General features: G+C 41.0%; 1 protein-coding gene and 1 pseudogene across 2 annotated transcripts; one reads left to right on the top strand and one right to left on the bottom strand.

Moving 5' to 3' along the window:
- Positions 1-2,988: 2,988 nt before the first annotated feature.
- Positions 2,989-24,751, bottom strand: Ccdc174 (coiled-coil domain containing 174). Of its 2 annotated transcripts, none has more exons than XM_028773051.1 (11): positions 24,639-24,751; positions 22,013-22,117; positions 21,007-21,107; positions 16,801-16,859; positions 13,917-14,094; positions 11,315-11,410; positions 9,665-9,807; positions 9,162-9,256; positions 6,936-7,068; positions 4,502-4,651; positions 2,989-3,552 (listed from the first exon to the last, which is right to left on the bottom strand). In XM_028773051.1, exons 1-11 carry the CDS (start codon positions 24,678-24,680, stop codon positions 3,269-3,271), a joined length of 1,386 nt encoding a protein of 461 aa, XP_028628884.1. In that variant the 5' UTR covers positions 24,681-24,751; the 3' UTR covers positions 2,989-3,268. The 2 variants fall into 2 exon arrangements, with proteins under 2 accessions (XP_028628884.1, XP_028628885.1); XM_028773052.1 differs by having other exon boundaries at positions 4,502-4,648.
- On the top strand, positions 19,892-20,358 carry LOC114625688 (annotated as a pseudogene).
- Positions 24,752-25,954: the final 1,203 nt, after the last annotated feature.

The raw sequence follows: 25,954 nt of genomic DNA, 5'->3' as shown, positions 1-25,954 counted from the left end.
ATAGATAGATAGATAGATAGATAGATAGATAGATAGATAGATAGATAAGACAGATAGATAAGATAGATAGACAGATAGATTAGATAGATATCGACAGACAGACAGATAGATATATTTTTTAAAAGAAACAAAGTAACTCTTGATGGTTTCTGTATCCTGAATGTATATTGAGATGTTCTGAATATACTAGATTCAATAGAAAAAATTAATTTCACTTTTAAAATATGGTTCTAACAAAGTTGAAAATGGCCTAGAAATGTAGTGCAGTTCAAAGAATGTTTACCTCACATGCAAAAAATAGCCTTGGGTTAGATATCCAGCAATACATAAACCAGGTGTGGTGGTCCACACCTTTAATCCTAACACTTTGAGATCAGAGGTATACACAGGAAGATAAGAAATTCAATGCTGACACTTCAGCTTCCTGTGGCTCTCCATCCATCCACACTGTGCTCAAGGTGCTGAGAACAAGTGACAGCTGAGTATATAACCTCGAGGCTCAGGCACATCAGGAAAAGGAATAGAGTGCAAAAGCTGGAAGACAGGGCTGAGAAATGCCGTCTTGAGGGCACAACATAGCCACTGCACACGACACAGCACACAATCTTACAGTAGCTGCAACTGCCTGCATGGGGCCTGAAAAAGACTGTGACTGTCAAGGAACAATCACTAACTGGGGAGGGATTCAAGGGGCCCTATCCCTTCCTGCTGAACAATTGGTTGGGATGGATTCTGATGAAAAGGCAATCACTGTCTAGGTCCAAATAGATAGATCACAGATGATCTCAGATAAAATCAGTGGATCACAAGACAAAATGAAAGGAATGGGAAAAAAAGACTTGTGAGGAAGAGGGGAAGTTGACAGGGTGGAAGCAGATCTGAGAAGGGTAGAACGTAAGGGGAAACAATACATTATGTAGACACACATACAAAAATTGTCAAAGAATGAACTACAAAATGTTCAATCTCTGCTACATAACAAGTTTGAGCTACTTGAAACTGTCTCCCAAAGAAGAAAACAAAACTGAAAGTGACACTTTTGATTGCATCCCTTTGAAGCCAATACTGTCTTAGTGCATGGATCTGCACTCTAAGGACTCTGCTGCCATCTGCTGGACAGCCTGGCAAGAAACTAGTCCATGAGAAACATGTTTCTGAAGCAGACTTTAAGCTATCTGAGGGACTGAAACATGAAGACACAGAGCTTAAAACTGGTGTGGTAAAGAGACTAGAAAGAAACTTAGTCATCAAAACCCCAGAGAACAATGACCTACAGGTACTAGCTGACGGTGAAGAGTACTGTATTTGACTGCTTCTACCAAAGGGCTTGTGGCTGCCAGGTCCTCCCATGCCTACTGGCTCCATTCAAGGCTCACTGTTACCTGGCTGTCCCTCCTCCTTCTCTTTTCCCACCACGTTCTCTTCTTAATACTCTGCCTTACAAAATCACTTTCTTTGCAGCAACCAAACTGCTTTCCTTTTATTCTGCTTGGAGCCTGCTCTATAATCCATGCTGGCCTTGAACCCACTGAGATCCACCAGCCTCTGCTCCTAAGGTGTGCACCATGCCTGGCTCTTTTCTGCTTTTGCTTATGGTTGTGACATGTCTAGTAATTCTATTTCTTTCTTCTCTAAGCTATCTCCTCTTTTGGCTGAGTTTATAGTTTCAGCTCATATCTTTGGTCCTCCAACTCTTTTCTGGCTCTTCTGGATCCCTAGCATTATGTCTGTCATTCCTGGAAAAGTAAAGAAGGGTAGCTAGATTAGCTGAGTTTTGATGTATATTAAGAGCTATTTGCCTGAGGAGACTAACAAGACTGCATTATGTCTAGCTTCTACTTTTGTTGTGGAGCTCAGAGGTAACTTTGAGATTTGTCTATACTTTGTTAATACTGGGGCAAAAAGACTGGCGGAAGAAGATACTAGAAAAAGCATAAATCTGGAAATTAGACATAAGTTTTGTTCCAATACAAGTGCCACATGACCTCGAGCAAAGTATTGACCCGCTCCACATTCCACTAGGTCATCATAGGAAGAACGAAGCATTTCCATTCATAATGTGAGCAGAGACAAAGCCATCACGGAGACCCCTAAGAGATGTGTCTTCCTTTGCTACACTGTTCCCAAAGGCTTGGTGGTCAACTCCTGACTGCCTGTCTGCAGTTTCATGGGTGAATGCTCTGAACACCCCTACTTAGTGATGTCCTTTAGATTCCTGTGCACCAAGCATCCCTGTTCAGTGAGGACACACAGGCAGGGACCTGCCTGCTCAGCACCACGGGGCCCAGTCTGACCTCCTCAGAGAGTTAAGAAGACTCAAGTAATGAGGTGCACTGAGAGGCACAGAGGCAAGAGGACAAGTCAGAGCTCTAACTGGTAAAAACTAAGAAGCAATGTTTTCTAAATAGCTCAGCAGCCTTGGGAATGCCCAAATAAGTCAGTCCAACTCCAGATATCTGCAGAGGACACAGATACAGGTAACTGAGTAACAGGGTACAGATCAACTATCACCTTCTACCTCTGAACTCTAGGTGCTCTTCCCTGATCTTAGAGCTTCAGCCGTGACTGCTAAGTCAGTATTCCACCAGCTTCCTTTTCCCACTTTGTCCCCTCATTTGCCTGCTGAACAGTTAAAAAAATCTTCCTGATTTTGCTCCATCACCTGTTTGGGAAGTTGAATCTGTGGAAACACTTGCATGCTAGTACTTCTGAAAGGAAAAGAATAGAGCCCTCAAAGTGAATTCATGAGTGGGTGTGTTTGTAAAGAGGGGTATGGAGAGATGAATCCATAGTTAAGAGTATTGGTTATTCTTGTAGGGGACTAAAGTTCAGTTCCCAGCACCCACTTAGTAGCTTACAATTATACAGAACTCCAGTCCCAGGGTATCCAACACCCTCTTCTGATCTCCTTGGGCACCAGGCACACACATATATAAAAGAAGACAAAATGTTCTCATACATAAAGTAACCTTAAAAAGAAACAAGTTCCTCAGTATCAGATATCTCAGATTAATATTTATAGTTTACACATCTGGAAACCCAAATGAGTGACAACTGGGTCTACATGGAGGGGAGGAGATATTCTCTCTGTACCAAGAGATAAAAAATAAACAACCAAATAGTCAATGAGCTCTTGTCGATACACTCACTCCTCCCTGTCAACTAATCTGGCCTCAAGCCTGTGCATCCTTGGGGAAGTACAGGAAGAAGTAAACTCAGTCCTGTCCTGACTTCTAAGACACAAATGCAACCGGCATGCTTTGCAAGGTCATGTGACTTGTTTATAGTAAGATATCATATCATCTAGTGTTTGGAAAGTGACGGTTGGCGCCTGTGGTGAGCTCTCAGAGGCAGGAGTGGACGGGTGGGAAGAGCTGGGCTCCTGGCTCTGGCCCAAGTCACTTGGTGCTGATCCTGGTCTGCTCCATGGCTGGCTATTCAAAGGACCAGTTCTCTTTTGACCCACAAAGTAATTTGAAGGTGGGGCAAACTCAGGATCTCGTTCAGCCCGAAGTTCTGACTGCTTCTTTGACCAGAATCCAAAGGAAAAGTCTATGAAAATAAGAAAGTATATTATTAAAAAAAAAATTATGAAACAGCCAAATTTATTGAATTTTTTTCAGTTCTTAAATGCATTTTAAAAGCCACCACAGATTTTCTAAGACCAAGGATAGCAACATGAAACCCAGCTAAGAAATGGAGTGGCCTTATGACAAGGAAAGATTAGATGACAACTTTGTGAAGAATCTGACAGGCTCTGGACCACATTGTCTAGTGTTTGCTGGAGTTGACATGATTCGGCGTTTCCCAGCACAGCCGTCTCTCAGTCTCTCCTTTGCTGTGCTCTGAAGACACGGAAGGGCTCATTCCATCCAATAGGAGCAGTGGCCCCAAACGTTTCTCATCAACTCCCACAGCAGGGGCTAGCATTCCACTCAAGGAGCTTTGAAAGAGGCTTAAAGCACAGTCTGCTTCGGCAAAGCCTGTGGTGGGCACCTTGAGGAAAACTTAGAGGAAGATGTCCACGTACAGAGGAAGCTCAGATAAACTTCCAAACATAGAGGATTGCTAAAGACAGGAGGCCTCAGATGCTAGCCTCCCTCAGTTCCTGAAGAGTAGCATTCTAAGCTGAAAAACCACACCTAAAAGTATGGATCTAAACTTTCCATGTGCTCTTTAGAAAATTATTCTGTGTACAAGATACCTCTGTAGATGCTTGTCTTTTGTGATCATGTTTTCCCATCCTTCTGTTTATAAATAACTACTGTCCAGTATAGAGAAGAAACAAGTCCAGAGACCAGAGACTTAAGCCTCAAGAGCACTAAGAGTCACTGTGGGGCAGAAGGTAGAGCCCAGCCGCAGCGCTCTTGCCTAGCGTGTGTAAGGCCCTAGATTCCATCTCTGCACCATAAAAAAATAAAAAGAAAATCTGACCAGAATCACACTTTTATTTAAAACCAAAAACACCCTTCACAAGGACCCCTCTAGAAGCCCCGCCTACCTTTCCCGCGGTCCCACTCTCGGACATGCGGCACTCCAGGCTTTGTATCCCTCCGCTCCTGGATGATGACCTCCACCTTGCTGCTCTGGGCCACAGGAGGGGGAGCAGGGACAGGCTCTGGGGCTGAGGGCTCAGTGACAACTCCATCTGCTTTTGTAAGGAAATAACTTATTACCATGGTTTAAAAACTTAACATCCTAATTTAGAATTAAAACGAATCGCTAGTGCTAGCGGGAACGGCAAGTGTGCCTCACTAGACAGCAGTGAAGTGGCTTGGTAACATTTATTTCTCTGTCTATGAGTGGGTATGAATGCCAGAGCACATGTAGAATCAGAGGACAACTTGATGCAGTTGATCACCCTTTACATGGGTTCCTAGGATCAGATTCAGGAAATCAGGTTTCTTGAGGTATCTTGACAACATTTCAGCAATTTCTATACAACAGATCACCTAAGTCCTTAAACAATTCTAACAACTTTATTGTTATTAACAAGAAAAAAATCAGCTAATCAATGGTAAACTTGTATAAAGTATCAAGAAGATTCAAAACTCAAGCTGAAGTCAAATAGATGCTAATCCCTGTGCTCCCAAGGAGCAACTGAAGGACCTTAAATCCTCAAATTATCCAACTAAAATAGAGAGAGGAGCAGCCAGTGTGCTGGAGAGGTGAAACCCAGTTTCATTTTGGCCCTATTTTTAAAATCTTAATGAAAATTGATTTTCAAAAAAAAGTGGGAAAATTTCATTTCACATCTTCTAGGACAGATGTTCAAGAGGCAGAACAAAAACAGACACCATGCAGAACTCAACAAGAGACAGCCTTTATCTGAAACTAAACACAGAATTTTAATTCCTAAGCTCTTCTGGTGTCTTGTCAGTGTTGCATGAGGACTTGAAAAGAGGCTAGAGAAGGAAGAGAAGACTCTAACTAGTCCTAAACTGGTTCTCTTGTTGCTGGCAGAATGTCCCCAAGTTTCAATCTCATCTCCCAGGAGAAGCCACTTTCCAGCTTCCTCTGCCTCTAGTATAGCCTGTGGGCCTGAGCTCTGGCCAGTGAGATGCAAACACTGGGCTACAACTTCCCACTCACATCCTGAAAAGGAAAGCTGGATCCTCGTCCTCTCTCCCCTGCTTCCCTGACCTGGTCCTGGGCTGGATCAGGAGCAGGTGCCAGGGAACAAGCTTGGAGCAGACGGAGGAAAGCGACATTCTAGAGAGCAGCAGAAACAGCAAGATGAGAGGAAACCTGAGACCGATGACCTAGATACTCCTGCACTCTTCAATGTTAAAACAGACAGGCAGGTTTGTATATTGGAGCCATTTAGGGAAGGGCTAAAGTTAGCAGTTTGGCTTCTACTCCATACCTCACAGCAAGCCTGTCTGATCACAGCATTTCACACTGTCTCCCAGGGAAAGTGTGTTCCACCTCACTTCTAGAGCACAGTTCTTCAGTTTGAATTTGTCTCCAGCTGCCTTTCCTTAATACTCAACTTGGTAAGTACATTTTACAAAGAAGAGTACATTACAACTCTTCGGAGCAAGAGCGATGTCTCAGCAGTTAAGAACACTGGTTGCTCTTCCAGAGGACCCAAGGACTGATTTCCAACACCCCCAAGGTAATTAGCAACCTTCTGTTCTTGGGGATCTGATGTCCTCTTCTAGTCTCTGTAGGCACAGGACACCAACATAGAACAAAACATGCATGCAGGCAAAACACACACACAAATGGATAGAATTTTAAAAACTAAAAAAGCTGAAGTTGAAAAGACTACAAAAAAGGGTTTTAAATATTTTTACCATAAAAATGATGTGTGAGGCAGATGTCTACCTTGATTTAGATCACCTAATATATGCAGTTACCAAAACATTACATGGCACCCCCAAAGACGTACAGTTTCTATGTTTTTGTGTATATATTCTTAAATTTAAATTTAAAATTTTTATGTTATATATGTACACAGCTAAACTTTTCTTTTAAGTCAGTATACTAAGCTGTCCTTATAAAAAAGCAACTCAATGAATTATTTGTTAATATCCTTGTCTATTGTCTAAAAACATGAGAACATCATTCTGAAACACTCCAGCTATAAAAACTGCTCCTGAAAGATGGTGCAGTGGGTAAGAGTGGCTGCTGAGCAAACCTGATGACCTGAATCTGAACCAAGGATATCACAGAGAAAGCAAAAAGCACACTACTGACAACTGCCCTCTAACCTCCACACCTGTGCTATGGCACATACACACCTACACGCACTCACACACCACATGCAATAATAAATAGAAATATCTACGAGTAAGCAAAACTGCTCCTGGTAGGACTTCAAAGGCACATGCTATTTAGAGGCAAAGCTAAGTTAATGACTGCGATCCTATGAGTGAGACACCGTAGATGGAACCCTGCCTCTGAAGTCAGAAATCTGAGCCGTGCTTTACCTCTGCTTTCTTCTTCAGTCCCATCCTCCTTTGATTTTTTAATCTTTTTCTGTCGAAGCTTTGCAAGTCTTGCTTCTAACATAGCTTTTCGCTTTTCCTTTATATTTTCTCGTTTTATTCTCTGATCTGTTGTCTGGATAGAACAAAAAGTTAGAAAATTATTCACCTGAAGTCAAATTCATAACATTTGTTTAAAAAGATGAAACAATTCTCTTTTTTAAAGAAAGTGCTAATTAAGACAGGCAGTGGTAGTGCATGCCTTTAATCCCAGGAGGCAGAGTCAGGTGGATCTCTGTGAGTTTGGGGCCACCCTGGTCTACAGACCAAGTTCCAGGACAGCCAGGGAAATACAAAGAAATCCTGTCTCGAAAAACCAAAAATAGGGAAAAAAAAAAGTGCTAAATCATTTTCATATCTCCTCTAAGGAGCTCTCCCAAAGACTCTGAAAATGGTGCTCTACAAAGCAGACTGTCACAGTTCTTGGATGCTTTAGGAAGCTGGAAGCATCCAGAGAGAAGAAAACTATCCAGTTATCTTCTACTCCTAGATCCCCAAAACAACCTATTTCCTAACCTATGTCATCAAAATTACCATGTTTGAAACTAGATTTAAAATAGCAAGGCTGGAGGCTGGAGAGTGATTAAGAATACTTGCTGTTCTTGCAGAGGACCGAGATTCAGTTTGCTAGCATACACATAGTGGCTTAAAACCATTCATAATTCCAGTTACAAGGAACCCAATGTCCTCTCTGGTCTCTGCAGGAACTACACATGCATATGGTACACAAACAGAGATGCAGGCAGAACTTACACAAACATAGTACTAATGCCAATAATAAAACAGCAGCTCTAGTAATGACTCAGTGGGTAAAGATTCTTGCTGTAATGATGTAAGCCTGGCAACCTGTGCTCAATCATCTCTGCAATCAACACAGAGATGGAAGGAGATCAACCCCATAATGTTGTCCTCTGACCACCACACGTGCCATGATACACATTATATACACATATACTACTAATAAAAACAAAATGTAGCAAAACAAACTACTTGCAAAACATTTATAATTTATAGTTTGAAAATCCATAATAGCTGGGCAGTGGTGGCGCATGCCTTTAATCCTAGCACTTGGGAGGCAGAGGCAGGAGGATTTCTGAGTTCGAGGCCAGCCTGGTCTACAGAGTGAGTTCCAGGACAGCCAGGGCTACACAGAGAAACCCTGTCTCGAAAAAAAAAAAAATCCGTAATAATTTGATAATTATCCTTATGAAACTAACAATGACATTCTAAATATCAATTTTCATTTTATTTTACTACATTTTTTATTCTTCTCTCAGACAATACATCCTAACTCTAGTTTCCCCTCCTTCTGCTCTTTCTAGCCCTGTCCTTCTCCTCTCTCGTAGATTCACTCCTCTATTCCCCTTCAGAAAAGAAGAGGCCTCCCAGGGATAATGGCATAATCCAAACATGGTATAATAAGTAACAGTAAGACTAGGTACAAATCCTCATATCAGGGCTGGGTGAAGGCAACCCAGTGGAAGGAAAAGGGTTCCAAAAGCAGGCTAAAGAATGAGAGATAGCTCCATTGTATGTATACATGTATGTATGTATGTATGCATGTATGCATGTATTGTATGTATTGTATGTATTGTATGTAATGCATGTATATATGTATTGTATGTAATAACCGTTGTATATATGTATGTATGTATGTATGTATTGTATGTATTGTGTGTAATATATGTACGCATGCATGTATTGTATGTAATGCATGTATATATGTATTGTATGTATGTATGTATGAATGTATGTATTGTATGTAATGTATGTATGGTATGTATGTATGTATGTATTATATGTAATGTAATGTATGTATGTATGTATTGTATGTAATGTATGTATGTATCCATGTATCCATGCATGGAGAGGACCTAGCACAGATCCAAGAAGGCTCAGTGACTGCTGCTTCGGTCTCTGTGAGCCTTGATGAACCCTGCTTAGGTTGATTCTGTGGGCTGTGTTCTCCTGATGTCCTTGACCCCTCTTCTGTGGAGGTTCCCAAGCTCCAAGGGGAGGTACCCGATGGGAATCTCCAGTTGGGGCTCTCTCCACCCAAGGCTTGGCTATGAGTCTCTGGATTTACTATACAAATATAGTAAAAAGCATGGCCTAGCAATTAAAAAAAATATTCAAATCCATAACAATAACTTAAACTTTAACTTGTACCTGCTCACGAAGCATCTCTAAAGTTTTCATTTGCTTGTTTCTTAACTCTTTGTCTCGGGCAAAGGCAAAATACCCAACACCAAGTTGCCGGGCCTCTGAAATAACCAAAAGGATCAAGATTAGATTTCTGTAATTAGTAAATCACATGTACAAGTTCCCAAACAAGCCAAAAGAAACACACAGTGATATCTGCACAAATTTAAGGCAAAATCACAAGAGTTAAACTGTTTTACTATTTACTAAGTGACAGACACATAGACAAGCTCCTCAGCTGTCTCCCCTCCTCTCTGGGAACAAATTCTTGGACTAACAAACCTTCTGTTAGGAAAAGGTCCCCAAGTTTCTTAGGCTGTGGACAAAGATGATGCTTCCACCCTCTAAAGTACAGTCTGATCACATCAGAGTACTGCTCTGTCAGCATGTGGCTTTCTGCCTGCCAGTCTAGCATTTTTTTAAAAGATTTTAAAAGCTGCAAACAAACAAACAAACAACCCCAACAATACCATTTTCCCGAATGTCTTCATAATGGATGGGCCCCATTGGCTTTTTCAAGGCCTCCCTTTCTTCTTCCTCCCATTGCTGCCGCTGAAGTTCTTTCCTCATGTCTTCAGATAACAAAGTTTTTTCATTAGCAGGACTAACAAAACTGGTAGAAGAGAAAAGCCTATGTTTAGGTGAGCACCATGAGACAGCAACATTTAGGTGGATCGTGGCTAAGTAACAACACCATTTGGAAAGATAACAGCTTCTACAGAGGTTTCTGACTAAGAAGTCAATACAACTGTTTTAATATTTTTTTAACATTCCTTTATATACTGTGTGTATATACATACATGAGCACATATGTAATGTATGTACACATGCACATATGCCACAGCATGCATGTAGAAGTCAGGAGACTGCTTTCAACTTTTAAGAATTGGGCTGGAGAGATGGCTCAGCGGTTAAGAGCACTGACTGCTCTTCCAGAGGTCCTGAGTTCAAATCCCAGCAACCACATGGTGGCTCACAACCATCCGTAATGAGATTGGATCCCCTCTTCTGGTGTGTCTGAAGACAGCTACAGTGTACTCATAAATAAAATAAAAAAAAAAAAAAAAAGAATCTATTTCCTGCTTCTATCATGTGGGTTTCCAGGATTGAACTCAGGTCACTAAGCTCAGCAGCAAGTACTTTAACCCAATGAGCCATCTTGCTGATCTGATTTTAACATTTTTAAATCAATTCTCAGACTTACACATGAGCATGATGGGATCTTGCCTCAGTACTCAAGAAAAGTGACTTTCCTTTCTACCCCTGTGCTGGCTGACATATGGGAGGTGGCCTAGCCAGGAAGGATGAACCACTGAACTTCTCTGACTGGCCTCTTGTCTGAAGACATGGACGTGTTATTGCAGTGTTTCCTGCCCCAGCAGATGCCATGGCTTGCGCTGTGCTTACTCCAGCACTACCCACAGGATGCCTCAGCCTTGAAGGGCTCACAAAGGTGGAGCTTCTCTAATACTTTTCATAGAAAGGCTGACTACTAGGAATTTTAATCACCAAGATACTTTCAAACCTTGATTTCTTTGGTCTCATTAGAAATGTTGTCATGAGGCCTTTGCTTCAATATACAAAAACATATGAATAAGAAGTGAATAAAAGCAAGTGAACCTTCTCAAACCCTCTGTCCACAAAGGCTGATTTGTTAGCTAGGTTTGGGCTCATTCTGTATTTGTAACCTAGATCAGACATTGTTCCAAGTCAACAGTCAACTTAGCCTTTTCAGCAGTTACAATGCACATGACCAGAATAGAGTGCTTGCCTGGGAAGCTGAGTCAGAAGAATCACTTAAACCTAGTTCAGGACTAGACCAGCGAATACTGTGACTAGTTCTCCCCAGGCCCCGGAGAAAAAACAAACAAACAAACAAACAAACAAAAACAAACAAACAAGGGTTTCAGAAAAAGAAAATCAGTAAGTAAAGTATAATGGCATTCAGGTTGTTCCCTGAGCACAGAGGGTTAAGTGTCTGGATATGTTAACCGCTACAGGCTTCAGTGTATATTCTTACTATGAATGGTCTTACTATAGAAACAAAGTCATTCAGCAGCCTCTCCCAGAAGGCAATCCCTGTGGCTGTGTTCCCGACAAAGGCCACATCTTAAACTTACAGTCTCCCTTGAAGATTTTTATCCATCTCCAATAGACCTGGTAAATCCTTTCTCATGCAGCGCCGGGATCGACCCAAAGAGTCCACGTAATCCACCCTGAAAGTTAGACATTGGGAAGACAGTTAGACATGGGCAGATCCCTATGTCAGGGAGTTGGCAATGTCATTATAGACCATTACCAAGAACCTTGCAGCTAAGGGCCCACTACTACAGAAAAAAAAAAAAACAAACCCACTTAATTAGCAGCTGACACTAAATAAGCTTGTTGTGCCCTCTACTAAATCTCAATTTTAGAAACTGTAGAAAGGAATTGATCATGCTTCTGATTTCAAAGACAAATTACCAATACAGAAATGGTGACATGGAAGAACTCTCTTAATTTGCATGTGCATTTTCACCACTAGACTCTGTACTCCAGATTTTAATTCTCCCTCCCCAGTGTACTCGGGTCTCACTCTCTATTACTGTTCTGCTTCTAAATGACACATTCTCTCCAGTGAGCTTAAGAGGTTTTCATGTAAGTCATGGTATCTTTTGGATCCACTTTGAGTAGGAGGAAGACAAACAATATACACCTTTCTTCATCTTTCCTCCAAGACACAAAGTAAGGTTTAAACAAAATACTGAGACTTCCTAACAACAAAGTATGGGCAGGTTTTCAAAGAAGCCGTTTCCTTTGCACTATGGCATAACATACTTTTCATACTTGTTACCACAAGCAAAGAATCTCCCAAATTCTGGAGCAGAGTTTGGGGCATACAGTTAAGGATTTAATAATAAGTGAAGCAATTCAAGGTCCGATTCAACTGGCTGTGCTGTTGCCTGTAATTTCTTTCCTCTCAAGTGATGCTGATTTCCTTGTTAGCTCATGCTTTAAACACCAAATGCTTGGGAATCTACTCCTTTAGTCTTATAGCTGATTGTCACAAGAAATCAAACCTACAACTAAACAAAACAGTGTCTTCATTTTCTTTTTTTCTTGCTTTCCTCTTTTTTCTTTTTTTACTGAATGGGAGAGAAAACCATCTAGCCAGATGGTCTGTGTAATTATTTACAGTATTTTTGCAGAAAGATTTTCCACCACCTGGGATCTAATTACCAAAAGGATTTACAAGTAGTGACAATTCTGAAGCTTAATTCAAAAACAAAAGAAGTGTGGGAACTGCTTGAAGTGTGTCTTACTGCACCATATGGTGGCATGTGACACCTTCAATTGCCCTCCAAATTCTTCCAATCGTTGGCAAACTGCTTGTAATCATAAAGGCATTAATAAGAAAAGAATTAAAAGACATTCAAAGAAGATGGGATTTATGCCTTGAAAGCAATCATAGCTATTCTGCTCTGGAACAAGCCTCCAAAGCACACAACGCCAGCAACGGGAACACAGGAGTCAGCAATGGCTCTATCTCATCAGCAACTGCTTACTGAGCAGTCCTAGCCAGCATGAACCTGGAGAGACAGGGTGAGTGAAGAAGGACTATTCTCAGGGAAGCAGGAAGGGTGCATGCCAGAAAACACAATTTAGACAGATCACAAAAACAAGCAAAAGTCTGCCTCAAATGTTTTGCTGGTAAAAAGGCCTAGAATGGGTCAACTATAAATAAACGATAAGATGCCCCCACCCAAAAATTAGTTCAGATGAGGAAGCCAGTACATAAGACTAGAAAGGCACAGAGAGGCTGTGTTCTTCTCTGTGATTCCATGTAGCACACAGCCACATGTCTACCCACAACAGTAACATTAGATATAAGTTATTTAAAGTAAGAAAAGCATGGACCCCATTTGGACACCTTCAGCAATATGAAGAAGAAGGTTCTCAGACACCCTGAGTAGCAGGGATTCCTCTTTATGCATAAATACCTGTCCAAAAGGGCTAATTAAAAGGCTAAGAAACACCACAAACAGTCCTGAATAGCTTCTAAAAAATCCCCAAGAACAAGAGTTTAAGAGAGTGTGTGGTCAGGACATGATGTCTAAGTAATGGCAAGCTCTGCTAAATGAGTATCTAAGTGACATAAAAGACACTGTAATGTAATTTTCACTCTGATCTGCCTAAGGCTGAGTTCTTCCATCTTTTATGTACATACAGGTAAAATTCAGGAAAATGTCAAAAACGAAGTTCTGCAAAGTATCTGCTTATGCTCCCAGAATGGAACACACACGCTTCCAGGAGGGAACTTAAGAGAAGTGCAGTGGATTTTTGGTGTTTTCAGAAAACAATGTAGCTAGAATACAGCTTACTCAAAGGGGACCACTTTCCAGGACCTGGCATCTAAACCAGGACACAAGGAAAGCAGTAGCATGGTAGTAAGAGAGCAGGACATTGATGAACTGTCCAAGGATCCTTGGGCCCGGTACCACACTAGGCACAACAGATGCTCAGTTCTTACCTGCAGTCACACTGATGTCACCTCTCCACTGGCGTACCCATTTCTATGTAATTGATACACTAGCTCATCACAATAAAAAGGGATGTTTTTTGGAAGATAGAAAACCCAGGCAGAATAAGAAAAAAATGCTATGAAAACGATCAAACAAAACATTTCTCAAAAAGCCCATGTGAGTCTGAGAGGATCACTCCGATCTAATCCCCACTACCCACCATTCCTCACTGGGGTCTTGAGGAGGAGGTATGTCTTTTTCAGAAAACTCTTCATCATCATCATCTCTCTCTTCTTTGATTCGGGAATCTCTAGTGGCACTGAGCACCTCCATTTCTTTTCGTTTGTCTATGATCTTCTGTGTGAAATCCACAAGGTACATGTCCTCTACTTCCTCATCTAGGGCACAAAAATCAATTTACAGATTCTTGAAATTAAAAAAGAAAACCATAGCTGGAACTGAGAAGGAACTTAGAAGGGCCCCATTATCTGACTGTTTGCCAGTCAATGCCTGCATCTGGGACAATTTACAGGCAGAGCCCACCAAGCACCTGACAGGAAGCTCTAAATAAGCCATCCATAACACCTAAAAGCTCTGATGTTCCAGCTGTGTTATCAACACACTGTGTGAGCAGTAAGTCCATGTAAGATAACACATCCATTCAGTTTTGAGCAACTCACAGCTGACAACATACAAGAGACATAGAACAGCATTTCTGTTGACCAAGATAGTGGACCTTTCTTGCTGTGGTGTAACAGGCCTTTCTACACATATGAGTTGCGTCATTTAGCTCTTACACTGGTGGACAGAAGTGCTTGAAAGGCCCTAACACAGGCAAACAATGTACTCTTAAGCTGGGGCTTAGTGTGTACACCTTCAATCACAGTATTTGGGAGGCAGATGTAGGTAGATCTATTTGCAGTCAGTCTGAACTACATAGTGAGCTCCAGGCCTTCCAGGGCTACACGGTGAGACCCCGTCACTCTCTCTCTCACACACACACATAAACATACATGTGTATACACACACACACACCCTGAGTTCTTTTCACAAGTGGACGTTGTTTTCAGGCAAGACCTGAAGTCAGGCTCTTGAGGGATGGATTCAACATGGTGTTTTCTAAGGACAGAGACTGAGCAAGGACAGACACTGGGCTTCCTATCACCAAGTGGTGATGTCATCTCCTTTACAGTTTAACAGTGGAAGTAACTGAGGCTCCAAGACCTCACCAGCTCAGATACACAAGTACAGTAATAAGTATCAGGCCTGCTGGATCTGACAAAACTCACTCTTCTCAGACATACTCCTTTTGACTGAGTTACTATATTTTCATGTTACTTTAAATTACATGTATGGGGGAAAGGAGTGCATGGGAGTGCAGGTGCCCTCAGAAGGCAAAAGAGAACATCAGTTCTCCTACAGCTGGAGTTACAGGGGGTTGTGAGTTGCCCGTGAGGGGTGCTGGGAACCAAACTATGGTTCTCTGTAAGCACAGCAAGTGCTCTGAACTGTTAAGACAGCCAGCTCTCCAGCTTCTGGGTTTCAGTAGTAACAATAAAAGTTTGAATCAAAAGAGAAAAAAAAAGAATAAATCAAAAAAGTTTTCAAAGCCACAAAAGGGAAGAGGCATGCTCTTTGAGCGCTGAGGTGCAGTGTACACAGCAGTGAGACATCCTGGAGACGAATGCCTTGCTCCTCTTCTGGAGTACAGCACTGTCACCACAACTCCCAACTTCAGGAATGACTGCCTTTTCCATGCTGGACTCCCTGAAGTGCAGACAAGCCATGCTCTCTGAGAAGAGGCAAATGTGGCCCACAACTACTGGTGTCCTGTTTGCTAGACAGGGTAAAATTGCTGAGCTCCAGCCCTTCCCCTCTTCCCTACAGAATCCTTTTCTCCAGCTTACTAGGTCACAGCATTTCCTTCTAGAAATTTCCTGAACGCATACTTGCTTTCCCTGCCTCCTGCCAATGGTGTGTGTACTGGCCCAGAAAGACTCTTATCCTGTTGTCCACCTATGAATATTGATTTCTATTTCAGGAAGTATGACAAAATGGAATTGTATTACAAATGTTTAAATCAATTACAAGCACATCATACAACTACTAATAGAATATGCCATGAAGTAGAAATTACTTAGGGTATGGGAAAATACTTAGGTATGTTAGCAAAACAAAGGAGAGAGACAAGGAGAGGGGGAAACAGAGAAAGCAAAGTTAAATAAACTAAAAAAAAAAAAAAAGGAATAGTATAGAATATTCTGGAGAGAAAAAAAAGAGCAAGGAATTATCAAAAAGAAAAATAAAATAAAGATTTCCCAACTGGATAAATGTAGGAAGAGAACTAAAATTAAAAATGTAAGAGATGAATCAGAGGGAAAGTACTTGTTGCCCAGTCATGAGGACCTGAGTTCGAATCCCCATAACCTACATAAAGGCTGGTTTGCAGCACATCTGTAATCCCAGTCCTCCTACGGCAGCAAGACAGTAGGTGAAACGGACCCCTCCAGATTCTGTCTGAGACAAGGTGGAAGGTGAGGCCCAACACAAGCTCCACTCCCATGCTGTGGCACTAACATGCCTGCACTCATTCACACTAACGTACACACAGCCACACACATGCAACATACTCACAAAAATATAAATGCAAATAGAGGAAAGCACTGCAGAACATCAAGTTAAAAAAAATAAAAAGCACATCATAGAAATAAAACTAAAAATAGAGAGACAAAAAAAAGAAAAAATGGATGAATAACCCCAAGAGCCTAGATGGGACCATAATTCTGCACAACCTTCCCTTTTCCACATGTATGGCTGTCGCTGCATGCAAGGCTGCTCCAGCTAAACTGCCTCCTTGGTGCTACGCTCTCCTCCTCCACTGGATGAGCTCTGCTGTGGAGGCGGCAGGACTGGCTCCCTATACTGCCCTGTCCTCTGACGGCTCCTAACAAGCTGCCTGGTACCCAATAGACCATCAAATTATTACTGCAGAGTTTCTTGTTTTGACTTGATTTTTTAAATTTTTCCCTCTTAGAAACAAGTAATACTGAAGATCTGTATGAATTGTAGACAATAAAGAAATATAAATAAACTGTTTTGTTTACCTAGAAAATCTCCTTTAGTCATTTTTTCATATAATTTGGCCTTTTCTTCCAATTTTTCCCTAGGAGAAAAACAGACAAATATTAGAAATGGTCTTATAACTGTCCTTTCTGCTACCACACTATCTACTTGATAGCAGCCACCTCCCCTGAGGCCTGCCACAAAAGGATGGGCACAGCTGACTGCCCTGTCCTGAATAGACCTTCAGACCCACCAACCCACCGAATCTACTTCACTGTGAAAACAGCAGTGTGCCTAAGAACCTGAAGCCACTCTTGGTTCAGAGTAACTGCTCAGTAAGTATCTGACAGTGAGTAAATGGATGAACTCAGTTAACGCTCCAACAATTTAGCTGCTAGATACAACTTAAGTTACATGACAAAAGAAAGATGTATCTAAACAACATTTTTTCTATTAAAAATTTTCGAAAAGGATCACTAGATTCAAGGTAACCCCTTTGCCATGGTGCTTTTAACTAGGGTCCTGGTCATTTGTAGCCTATTATACTTCTTTATACCAAGTTATATTTGTTAAAAGCATAACAATAACTACTTCAAAGAGCACAAGCAATATACCAATACATGTAAGACACAAACTAATATAAAAAAAGCTATAAACCTGGTGTTTCAACAGAACAGCCTCTTTGCTTTTACTCATATTACTTTGGTGGCATTTATCATGTGGTGACAGACTAAAAGGGCCACCATAATTGCCTAAAAAGAGAAGCCCCAAAGAGGCTGTGTCAAGATCTTATTAATCACAATGGGAAATTTAACTCCTAATGGCACAAAGAGACTACAAAGTCCCTGGATTACATGATTATCACAAGTTACTTAAACTTCCTGTGTTTTACTTCCTATAGCCTAACAAAACAGGTTCTTTTTATTGCTTCTATGAATTGTCACAAAAATTAACTGGATAGCTGGAGAGATGGCTCAGCGGTTAAGAGCACTGACTGCTCTTCCAGAGGTCCTGAGTTCAATTCCCAGCAACCCAACCATCTGTAACGGGATCTGATGCCCTCTTCTGGTGTGTCTAAAACAGCTACAGTGCTCTCACATACATAAAAAAATAAATAAATCTTTAAAAAAAATTAACTGGATAACACAAAGTAATGTCATTTTCTCATCTTTACTGTCCCCCACCCCGTCCCCTGTGTATGTGTGTGTTCCTTTGAGGGGGGGGGGGGCCCGTGTTATGAATCTGCACATAACAGCCAGAGGTTGACTTCAGGTGTCATTCCTTAGGAGTCAGCCACCTTGTTTTGGAGACAAGGTCTCTTAGTGGGATCTGGAGCTCCTCAAAGAAACTAAGCAGACTGGACAGTAAGTCCCAGCCATCTGCCTGTCTCTGCTTCCCAACAGTGGGATAAAAATCTATACCATCACAGCTGACTTTTCTATGAGGATTTTGGGCTCTAACTTAGGTCCTCATGCTGTACAGCAAGTACTCTACCACTTGAGCCATTTCCCCAACCCAATGAAGTTGCAGAGTTCTTATCATGCGCAGAAGCAGATGGCTATCAAGACTATCTTGACAACTTGGAATTCTTCAAGTGCAGGAAACTACTGCCACTTTACAAAAGAATATTAGCTAATAAACAGAGGAAACTCACTAATAACTCAGCAGCAGCAGCAGCAAGACTTCCCAACAATACAAAGCATACATGCAAATGTTTTAGTGACCAGGAGACTTAGTCTCAAAGTTACCCACCCCAGGTTACTATTAACCACACAGGAGAAAGGACATCTTCATAGTGGAGAACTCTACCAGACTTTTTCTTTTTTTTTTGGTTTTTTCGAGACAGGGTTTCTCTGTATAGCCCGGGCTGTCCTGGAACTCACTCTGTAGACCAGGCTGGCCTCGAACTCAGAAATCCGCCTGCCTCTGCCTCCCGAGTGCTGGGATTAAAGGCGTGCGCCACCACCGCCCGGCTACCAGACTTTTTCTAACCAAGTGATCAAACTCATCATTATCGATGACTCGAATTGACAATTATGAGCCTCTGGGTAAGACTTACTGGGTAACACACAAAAACTACACAGTATTCTTAAATAAAAACTTTAATGTAACCCTATTTAGACACAGGACATAGCAGAGGAAAAAATGGCCTGGACACTTAAAAATGTTAGCAGACTGACAACAAAAGGCAGAACTGGAGAGATCTGAGAATTACAGGCATAAATGGAATACAATCTTTTTTTGAGACAGGGTGTCTCTGTATAGCCCGGGCTGTCCTGGAACTCACTCTGTAGACCAGGCTGGCCTCAAATTCAGAAATCCACCTGCCTCTGCCTCCCAAGTGCTGGTATTAAAGGCGTGCGCCACCACTGCCCGGCTTGGAATACAATCTTTGAATCCTGAATTTTTTTCCCTAATTTTTTAGGATATGATTTCTCTGTATAATAGCCCTGGCTGTCCTGGAACTTACTTTGTGGATCTTGAATTTTTATAAACATATTTAGGACATAATTGTGCTGGAACAATTGGCAAAATCTGAAATACGAGCCACAAAATTGTAGTAAGTATCGTGTGGGATAATGTCCTTATTCAGATAGATATATACTGAAATATTCACAGGTAAGTTATCATGACACTTAAATGTCTTCCTCTAAAGTGTCGGGGAAGAGCAGAGAAAAGCAAATATGACAATATGCTAATTAGTGGGTTTAGGAGACAGGTATTAGAATGTTCTCTTTACCCTTCTTTTAGTTGTATTCTTGGTTTGGGAGGGAAAGTTTGTGGTCTCTAAATACTAATGTCTTATCACCTAGCCTAGAACACACCATATGGAACACTTCTTTAAATGTGCTGATAAGTTGAAGACATGCCTCAGTGGACAAGAACATGGTATTCCAGTCCTAGAAATACACATTTTAAAAAACTGTTGATATAGGTCAGGCAGTAATGGTCCATGCCTTTAATTCCAGAGGCAGAAGCAGACAGATCTCTGAGATCAAGGCCAGCTTGGTCTACAGAACAAATTCCAGGACAGCCAGGGCTACACAGAGAAACCTTGTCTTGAAAAAACAACCAAACAACAACAACAAAAATTGTTGATATAGCTTTTTCATTTTCTCAGCTGCTAGAAAGATGGCAGACATTCAGACTTAGCATGTTTACCAGAAGTAGCCCATCATCTTTTAAAACAAGAAGTGGGTTGTACTGATAGAAACTGGCAAGGAGAGGCTCCCTCAGTACTACAAGAACATTGGTTTAGGCTTCAAGATGCTCAAGGAAGCCACGGGGGGCTCCTAAATAGACAAGAAATGCTTCTTCACTGGTAACACTGTCATCCAAGGTTTGATCCTGTCTGGTATCATGACCAAGATGAAGACACAGAGGACCACTGTCATCTGCTAGAACTATATCCACCACATCCCACAGTACAATCAATTGAGAAGCACCACAAGAATATATCTGTATACCAGTCCCCTTTTCAGGAATGTACAGCCATTGTCACTGTGGGAGGGTGTAGGGCCCTGAGTGAGACAGTATGCTTCACTATGCTCAAGTTCACCAAGGCTGCCAGTACCAAGAAGCAGTTCCAGAAGTTCTGAGAAGATGCTGGCCAATTCCCAGAACAAATAAAGTTATTTTCCAACTTAAAAAAAAAGTTGATAGATTTAATGTGTGATAAAAGCTCAAAACAGGACCCTATTTCGTCTTCTAAACTGAATAATGTTTTTCTTTTTGTAAAACAGCAGATATTTTTTTCTTTTTGTAAGACAACAGATATGGGTAAATTACAGTATTTTTAGAAGGCAGCTGGCTCTCCATTTCTAGAGTCCCTATCTCCAGATTCAACTTATTGGAAAGAAACAATTTTCCAAAACAGTGTTACATTGTTGCTAATATATACTATGTATCTGTCTGTACAAATTTTCTTTCTTGGCATTCCCTAAAAAATAGAGAATAACAACTATTTATATAGCATTTGCATCATTTTAAGATAGCAAAAAATCTAGAAAAGACTTTAAAGTATGATGAGTACTTTCACAAACCACACTATTTTATCAATTTCTGAGCATCCTTGAGCTTTGATATATGAGGTAGAGGAGGGTCCCAGAACCAACCAATACCCCTTAGATATCAAGGGACATTGTATTTACATTGTGGAGTATTGGGCTAAAAGGATGCATATTAGGAAGAGTAACATCTGAATGTCTATTTCTTTGTTTGGTAATTTCCTGTTCAGGAATAACTACCTTGATTTGTCTAAAGTCTTCTGCTCCTCAAGCTTCTGTTCAGCGTCCTTCTCTGCTCGACTGGAAACACCTGCATTTTGTTTGCTCCAGATACTTGGCTTCTGTAGAATGATTCAAAAGAACAAAATAAAACCACATGGTCACAAAATAAACTCAACTCATATGCATCAAAATCACAGAAAATCCTTAGATCTCATGAATCATCAGAGAACTATTTATTCTGACAACTAATTTACAGCCTATATCAGACTACCTGCACATGTCAAAACTGGAACTGGAAACAAGTCCTAAACCACATAAAGAATGTCCTTTTGAACATCACAGACCTACTTTCTCAATTGACTTTTACCCCTGACTGATTACTACACCATCCAATATTCCAATGAACATGAGCAGAATGCAAAGGAATACAGTAGATTATCACCTATAAAAAAAATTGAAAACTCTTAAACTCAGATTTTAAGTGTATTTCTATATTTTACAGCAGTTTATCTTTGTTTGAATATAAAGTACATGCTAATCTTTCATGAGAATGTAAACAATCCACTTACTAACAGCATGTTAAAGACAAATATTGGGACTGGAAAGATAGCTTACCATTTTTCATGACGGCTTACTGCTCTTCCGGAGGACCTTAGTTTAGTTCCTAGCACCTACACTGCTTGTCCTACTACCACATATAACTCCATTTCCAGAGGATCTAACACCCTTTCCTGGTCTCTGAAGGCACCCACGCACAGGTAACATAAACATGCATGCATGACATATGTATTCACACAAGCATGCATACACACAATATACATTAGTAGAATAAATCTTTTTTAAAAAGAGTATTAAATAATCTTACTAATTTTAATATTTAACAAAATTATGCAAATGTTCAATTACAAGTCAGGGATTTTTTTTCTTTAACATTTACTTATTTACAGATAACCACTAACATTTTTCAAAAACTTAAAATATAATATAATTCTCCCATGTTCGGAATTGGTGGAGATATTTTTACCTTATTAGTTGTCTTTGGTTTTCCAAAAACTCCGGAATCTTTTAGAAGTTTTTCTTGTTTGAATTCTTCTTGTTTTCGGAAGAGCTCCGCCTTAAGATCTACCAACTAGAATAAAACAAGAAAACAATAACAATATTTAACTCAATTCTGGCAGGTGACTGGATTACTAAGCAACAGTAATTCTCCAAGGAAGATTAGAGCTTCCTGAACATGGACAAGAAACACAATGTTTAAATACAGAACTCCATTCAAAACTAAACTGCATTGGGTTTCTCATAGTTTTGCTACAAATATAATTCTACTGTAACTTTCATCACTCAAGGCTTTCTTCTGCCAAGGGCAGAGAGTCACAGCTAAGTAAGCAAATGACATTTACATGTTCAGATAGGAGTATACTATTTTCTGAAGCACCTTCTGTTTGTGGGATACATACTAGAAGTACAGAGTCAAGTTTAACTTAGTTTGTTTTAAGTTTAACTAAATCACAAGGTTTAAAAATGGGAGGGGGGCTGGAGAGACGGCTCAGTGGTTAAGAGCACTGAGTGCTCTTCCAGAGGTCCTGAGTTCAATTCCCAGTAACCACATGGTGGCTCACAACCATCTGTAACGGGATCCAATGCCGCCTTCGTAGGTGTCTAAAGACAGGAATAGTGTACACACATATGTAAAATGAATAAATGAATGGGAGAGGGGAGCACAGGTGACGAGATTGGGGCAGCTAAGCAAACACTTGCACCGCACTCTCAGCTTTGTTAGTCCTAACAGTACCACAGGGGAAATGATACAATGACAAGTGGTTCTATGTAACAGCATTTCTAAGTCAGACACTACTACTGACAGGGAAAAGAAACATGACTGAACTCTGAGGCTGAAGAGATGATCAGCAGTTAAAAAGCACCTGCAGAAGACTCAGGTTAGAGTCCCAGCACCCGCATGGTGACAAATAACCAGCCATATATTATCTCCAGTTCCACGGCACCAGGCACACATGTGTTGCATATACAAAGGGAAAACATTATACACAAAGTTTAAAATCTTTTTAAAAATTTTTTTAATGATTCCCTTTTGGTTTTTAGTGTGCATTTGTTGTTTTGCTCGTGTGTGTGTGTGTGTGTGTGTGTGTGCGCGTGTCAGATCTCCTAGAACTGAAGTTACAGTTTAGAGCTACCACATGGGTGCTGGAAATAAACCATGGTCCTCTGAAGCAGCCAGTGCTCTTAACCTATTTCTCCAGCCCAGAAAAAGAAAGACTTTTTTCTTTTCTTTTCTTCTCTTTTCTTCTTCTTTTTTTTTTTTTATGACTGAGTTCAGTGATTTCTATTTGAAAGAAATCCACTTAAAGGTACTATTGGCAGGGATTTTAACAATGTAAAGGAGTTTCATTCCAGGACCCAATATTCAAAATTCTTAGAAAAAAAAAAGAAAAAACTTTTACCTTTTCTTTTAACTTTGTAAATGCATCAATTACCTAGCTATATGTTTTTATTTTATTTTATTTTATTTTATTTTACAACTACTTCTGAATCACAAAATAACCAGTTCCAGAACTTCGTTTGTATTGTAATTATTGAAAACATTATCCTCTGGACAAGTTAATTTTAGTTTGGTTTGATTTTTAAAGACAGGGTCTCACTGTGTAGCCCTGGTTATCCTGGAACTATGTAGCTCAGGCTAAGCCTCTGACTTACCGTGGCCTCTGTCCACTTGTCTCTGCCACTTACATGCTGAAGTTAAGAGCATGTGCAAATACATCCTGATTAATTCAATCTGTAAGTACTGAATCCAAACAAACATAATTACTAAGACCAATTTTTTTATCTTAAAAAACAAATTCCAACAAAATATTTGATACATTAGATGTTTTCCTCTTGTATTCTCATTTGCAATTCAAGATTAAGTCAAAGGTTAGGCGATTTGTTCAGGGAATAAATAGAAAAGGCACCGTTTTGCAGTCAACCAAACTGAACCTGGGTTCTCACACAACAAATCTGTATGTACATTGAGGAAAACGGGATTCACCTTTGCGTGTCAACTTCATTATCCATTAAGAGTGAAAATTAATACTACCTATATTCAAAAGCACTTCTGAGGACTCAATGACAGCATGCATATGAAGCACAGACACAAAATGTGTACAGGATTTACAGTTTTCTGCTGAGAGTGGTTAAGTTAGCAAAACTCCTTACATCCTGTCAGACCTCACGGGCCCGGGTACCCCATCCCACAAGGCACTAACTAACTTGTCTGGGTCCTGCTAGGGGGACTCTAGGTACTCTGGGAGTCCTGGGAAGACAAATCATATCCCAATGCTCGAGAAGGACTTTGGGCTGGGGGAGAACCCAAGAAGGGCACGTCTTCCAGTCTCCGCAGACCGAGAGCCGGTTGTGGCGGCTGACCCGCAGGATGCGCCCTGAGATCCCTGGGAGGATGGCTTCCGGGATTCGCCTGCGAGGCGAGCCTAGCCCAGGAGTTCAGGGTCCTGTGAGTAAGGAAGCTGTCGAGGGTCCCCACGGGGAGAGGGCCAGTCAGGATCCCTGCCAGACGTGGAGTCTAGGCCCCTGACCTGCGTGGGGCAACAGGTCGCCAGAGAAAGGCAGAGAAAACGCGGAGGCACGCTTGAACTCACCGAGGAGGCTGTAACGTCCAAAGGCTTTTTCTTTCGATCCATCGTCCCGCCAAGGTGTCCGGTCCCAACACATAGCCCTCCGGCGGCCTCAGTCAGATCCTACGAGTCCGCCCCCGAAGCAGAACCGGAAGTGTCTTTGATAGTGACGCTGAATTTGTGTAATTTTACGACATAAATTTACGACCTCGGCGCCATCTTGAAAGCGTCAGTATACGGACTAGGAGTCGCTTCGTCGCCATTTTGAGAAGGTCAGAGGGTTGAACTTGATCGCAATTGGACATCTTGAAGAGAGCAGTAGTGAGGTGAAGCCGGGCTTTGGTGGCACACGCCTTTAAACCCAGCACTTGGGAGGCAGAGGCAGGCAGATTTCTGAGTTCGAGGCCAGCTTGGTCTACAGAGTGAGTTCCAAGACAGCCAGGGCTATACATTGAAACCCTGTCTCAAGAAAACAAAAAAACAAAAAAAGAAAGTGAGGTGAAAATGACTAGTATTGTCGCTCGTCTAGGAAACCTTCATTGCAATACACACTAGAATAGAACCACCTTGAAGAGGGCTAAGTAAGCTCAAGCGTCTCCAACATGAAAACAAAAAGAATTTAATAAAACTGGTGTTGGGGAGGATTATTATTTGAGAACGGGCTATGAGAAACACTCGTTTTATGTTGGTTTTCTTTGGTGTCTTTGCTGTTGTTTTGCTTTGTTGGGTTTTGTTTGTTTGTTTTTTTGTTTCTGGGGGGTGGGTTTTTTGTTGTTTTGCTTTTTGTTTTTGTTTTTGTTTTTTTGAGATGGGGGTCTTACTATATAACCACAGGGCCTCAAACTCAGTGTGTAGACTTGACTGGCTTCAAATTTCAACAGTCTGCCCCCTAAATGCTAGGATGATATGTGTGAGCCACCATGCCCAAAAGACTATTCGAATTTTAACTACTCACTTATACATTTATTCAGCAGGGTCTCACTGTGTACTCCTGGCTGCCTGGAACTTGCTTTGTAGACCGTACTGGCCTTGAACTCACAGATCTACCTACCTCTTCTTCTCTTATGCTGGGATTAAAGCTGTGTGCCACCACAACCAGCCTCCAGAATACTCTATTTTTGAAATTACTGTTTGTATTGCTAACTTATTAAAAGAATTTTGACCTGGGCTTAGAACAAAATATCCAGCAACTTCTGAAATGGCCCTAAACATACATTTGCTGTATCTTTGCAAAGCAGTGTTCTCAGCATTGATGATGATGATAAAGTCAAAACAATCAACTCTGAAAAACACTGAAGATGCTCTGTGACCTGCAGTATCAATGTTTAGCCAACATTTAA

Source organism: Grammomys surdaster, unplaced genomic scaffold (genome assembly GCF_004785775.1).
Source record: "Grammomys surdaster isolate TR1022 unplaced genomic scaffold, NIH_TR_1.0 220, whole genome shotgun sequence".
Lineage (NCBI taxonomy): Eukaryota > Metazoa > Chordata > Mammalia > Rodentia > Muridae > Grammomys > Grammomys surdaster.
This window is presented reverse-complemented; position numbering and strand designations above follow the sequence as displayed.

Excerpts from the sequence above, each read along its gene's own strand:
- Ccdc174 (XM_028773051.1), bottom strand. The coding sequence starts at position 24,680 with ATGGATCGAAAGAAAAAGCCTTTGGACGTTACAGCCTCCTCG. Across the intron at positions 11,411-13,916 it reads CAAGACCCCAGTGAGGAATG|GGTGGATTACGTGGACTCTT; the intron begins GTGGGTAGTGGG and ends TCTAACTTTCAG. Across the intron at positions 9,808-11,314 it reads AAAAATCTTCAAGGGAGACT|TTTTGTTAGTCCTGCTAATG; the intron begins GTAAGTTTAAGA and ends CTCTTCTACCAG.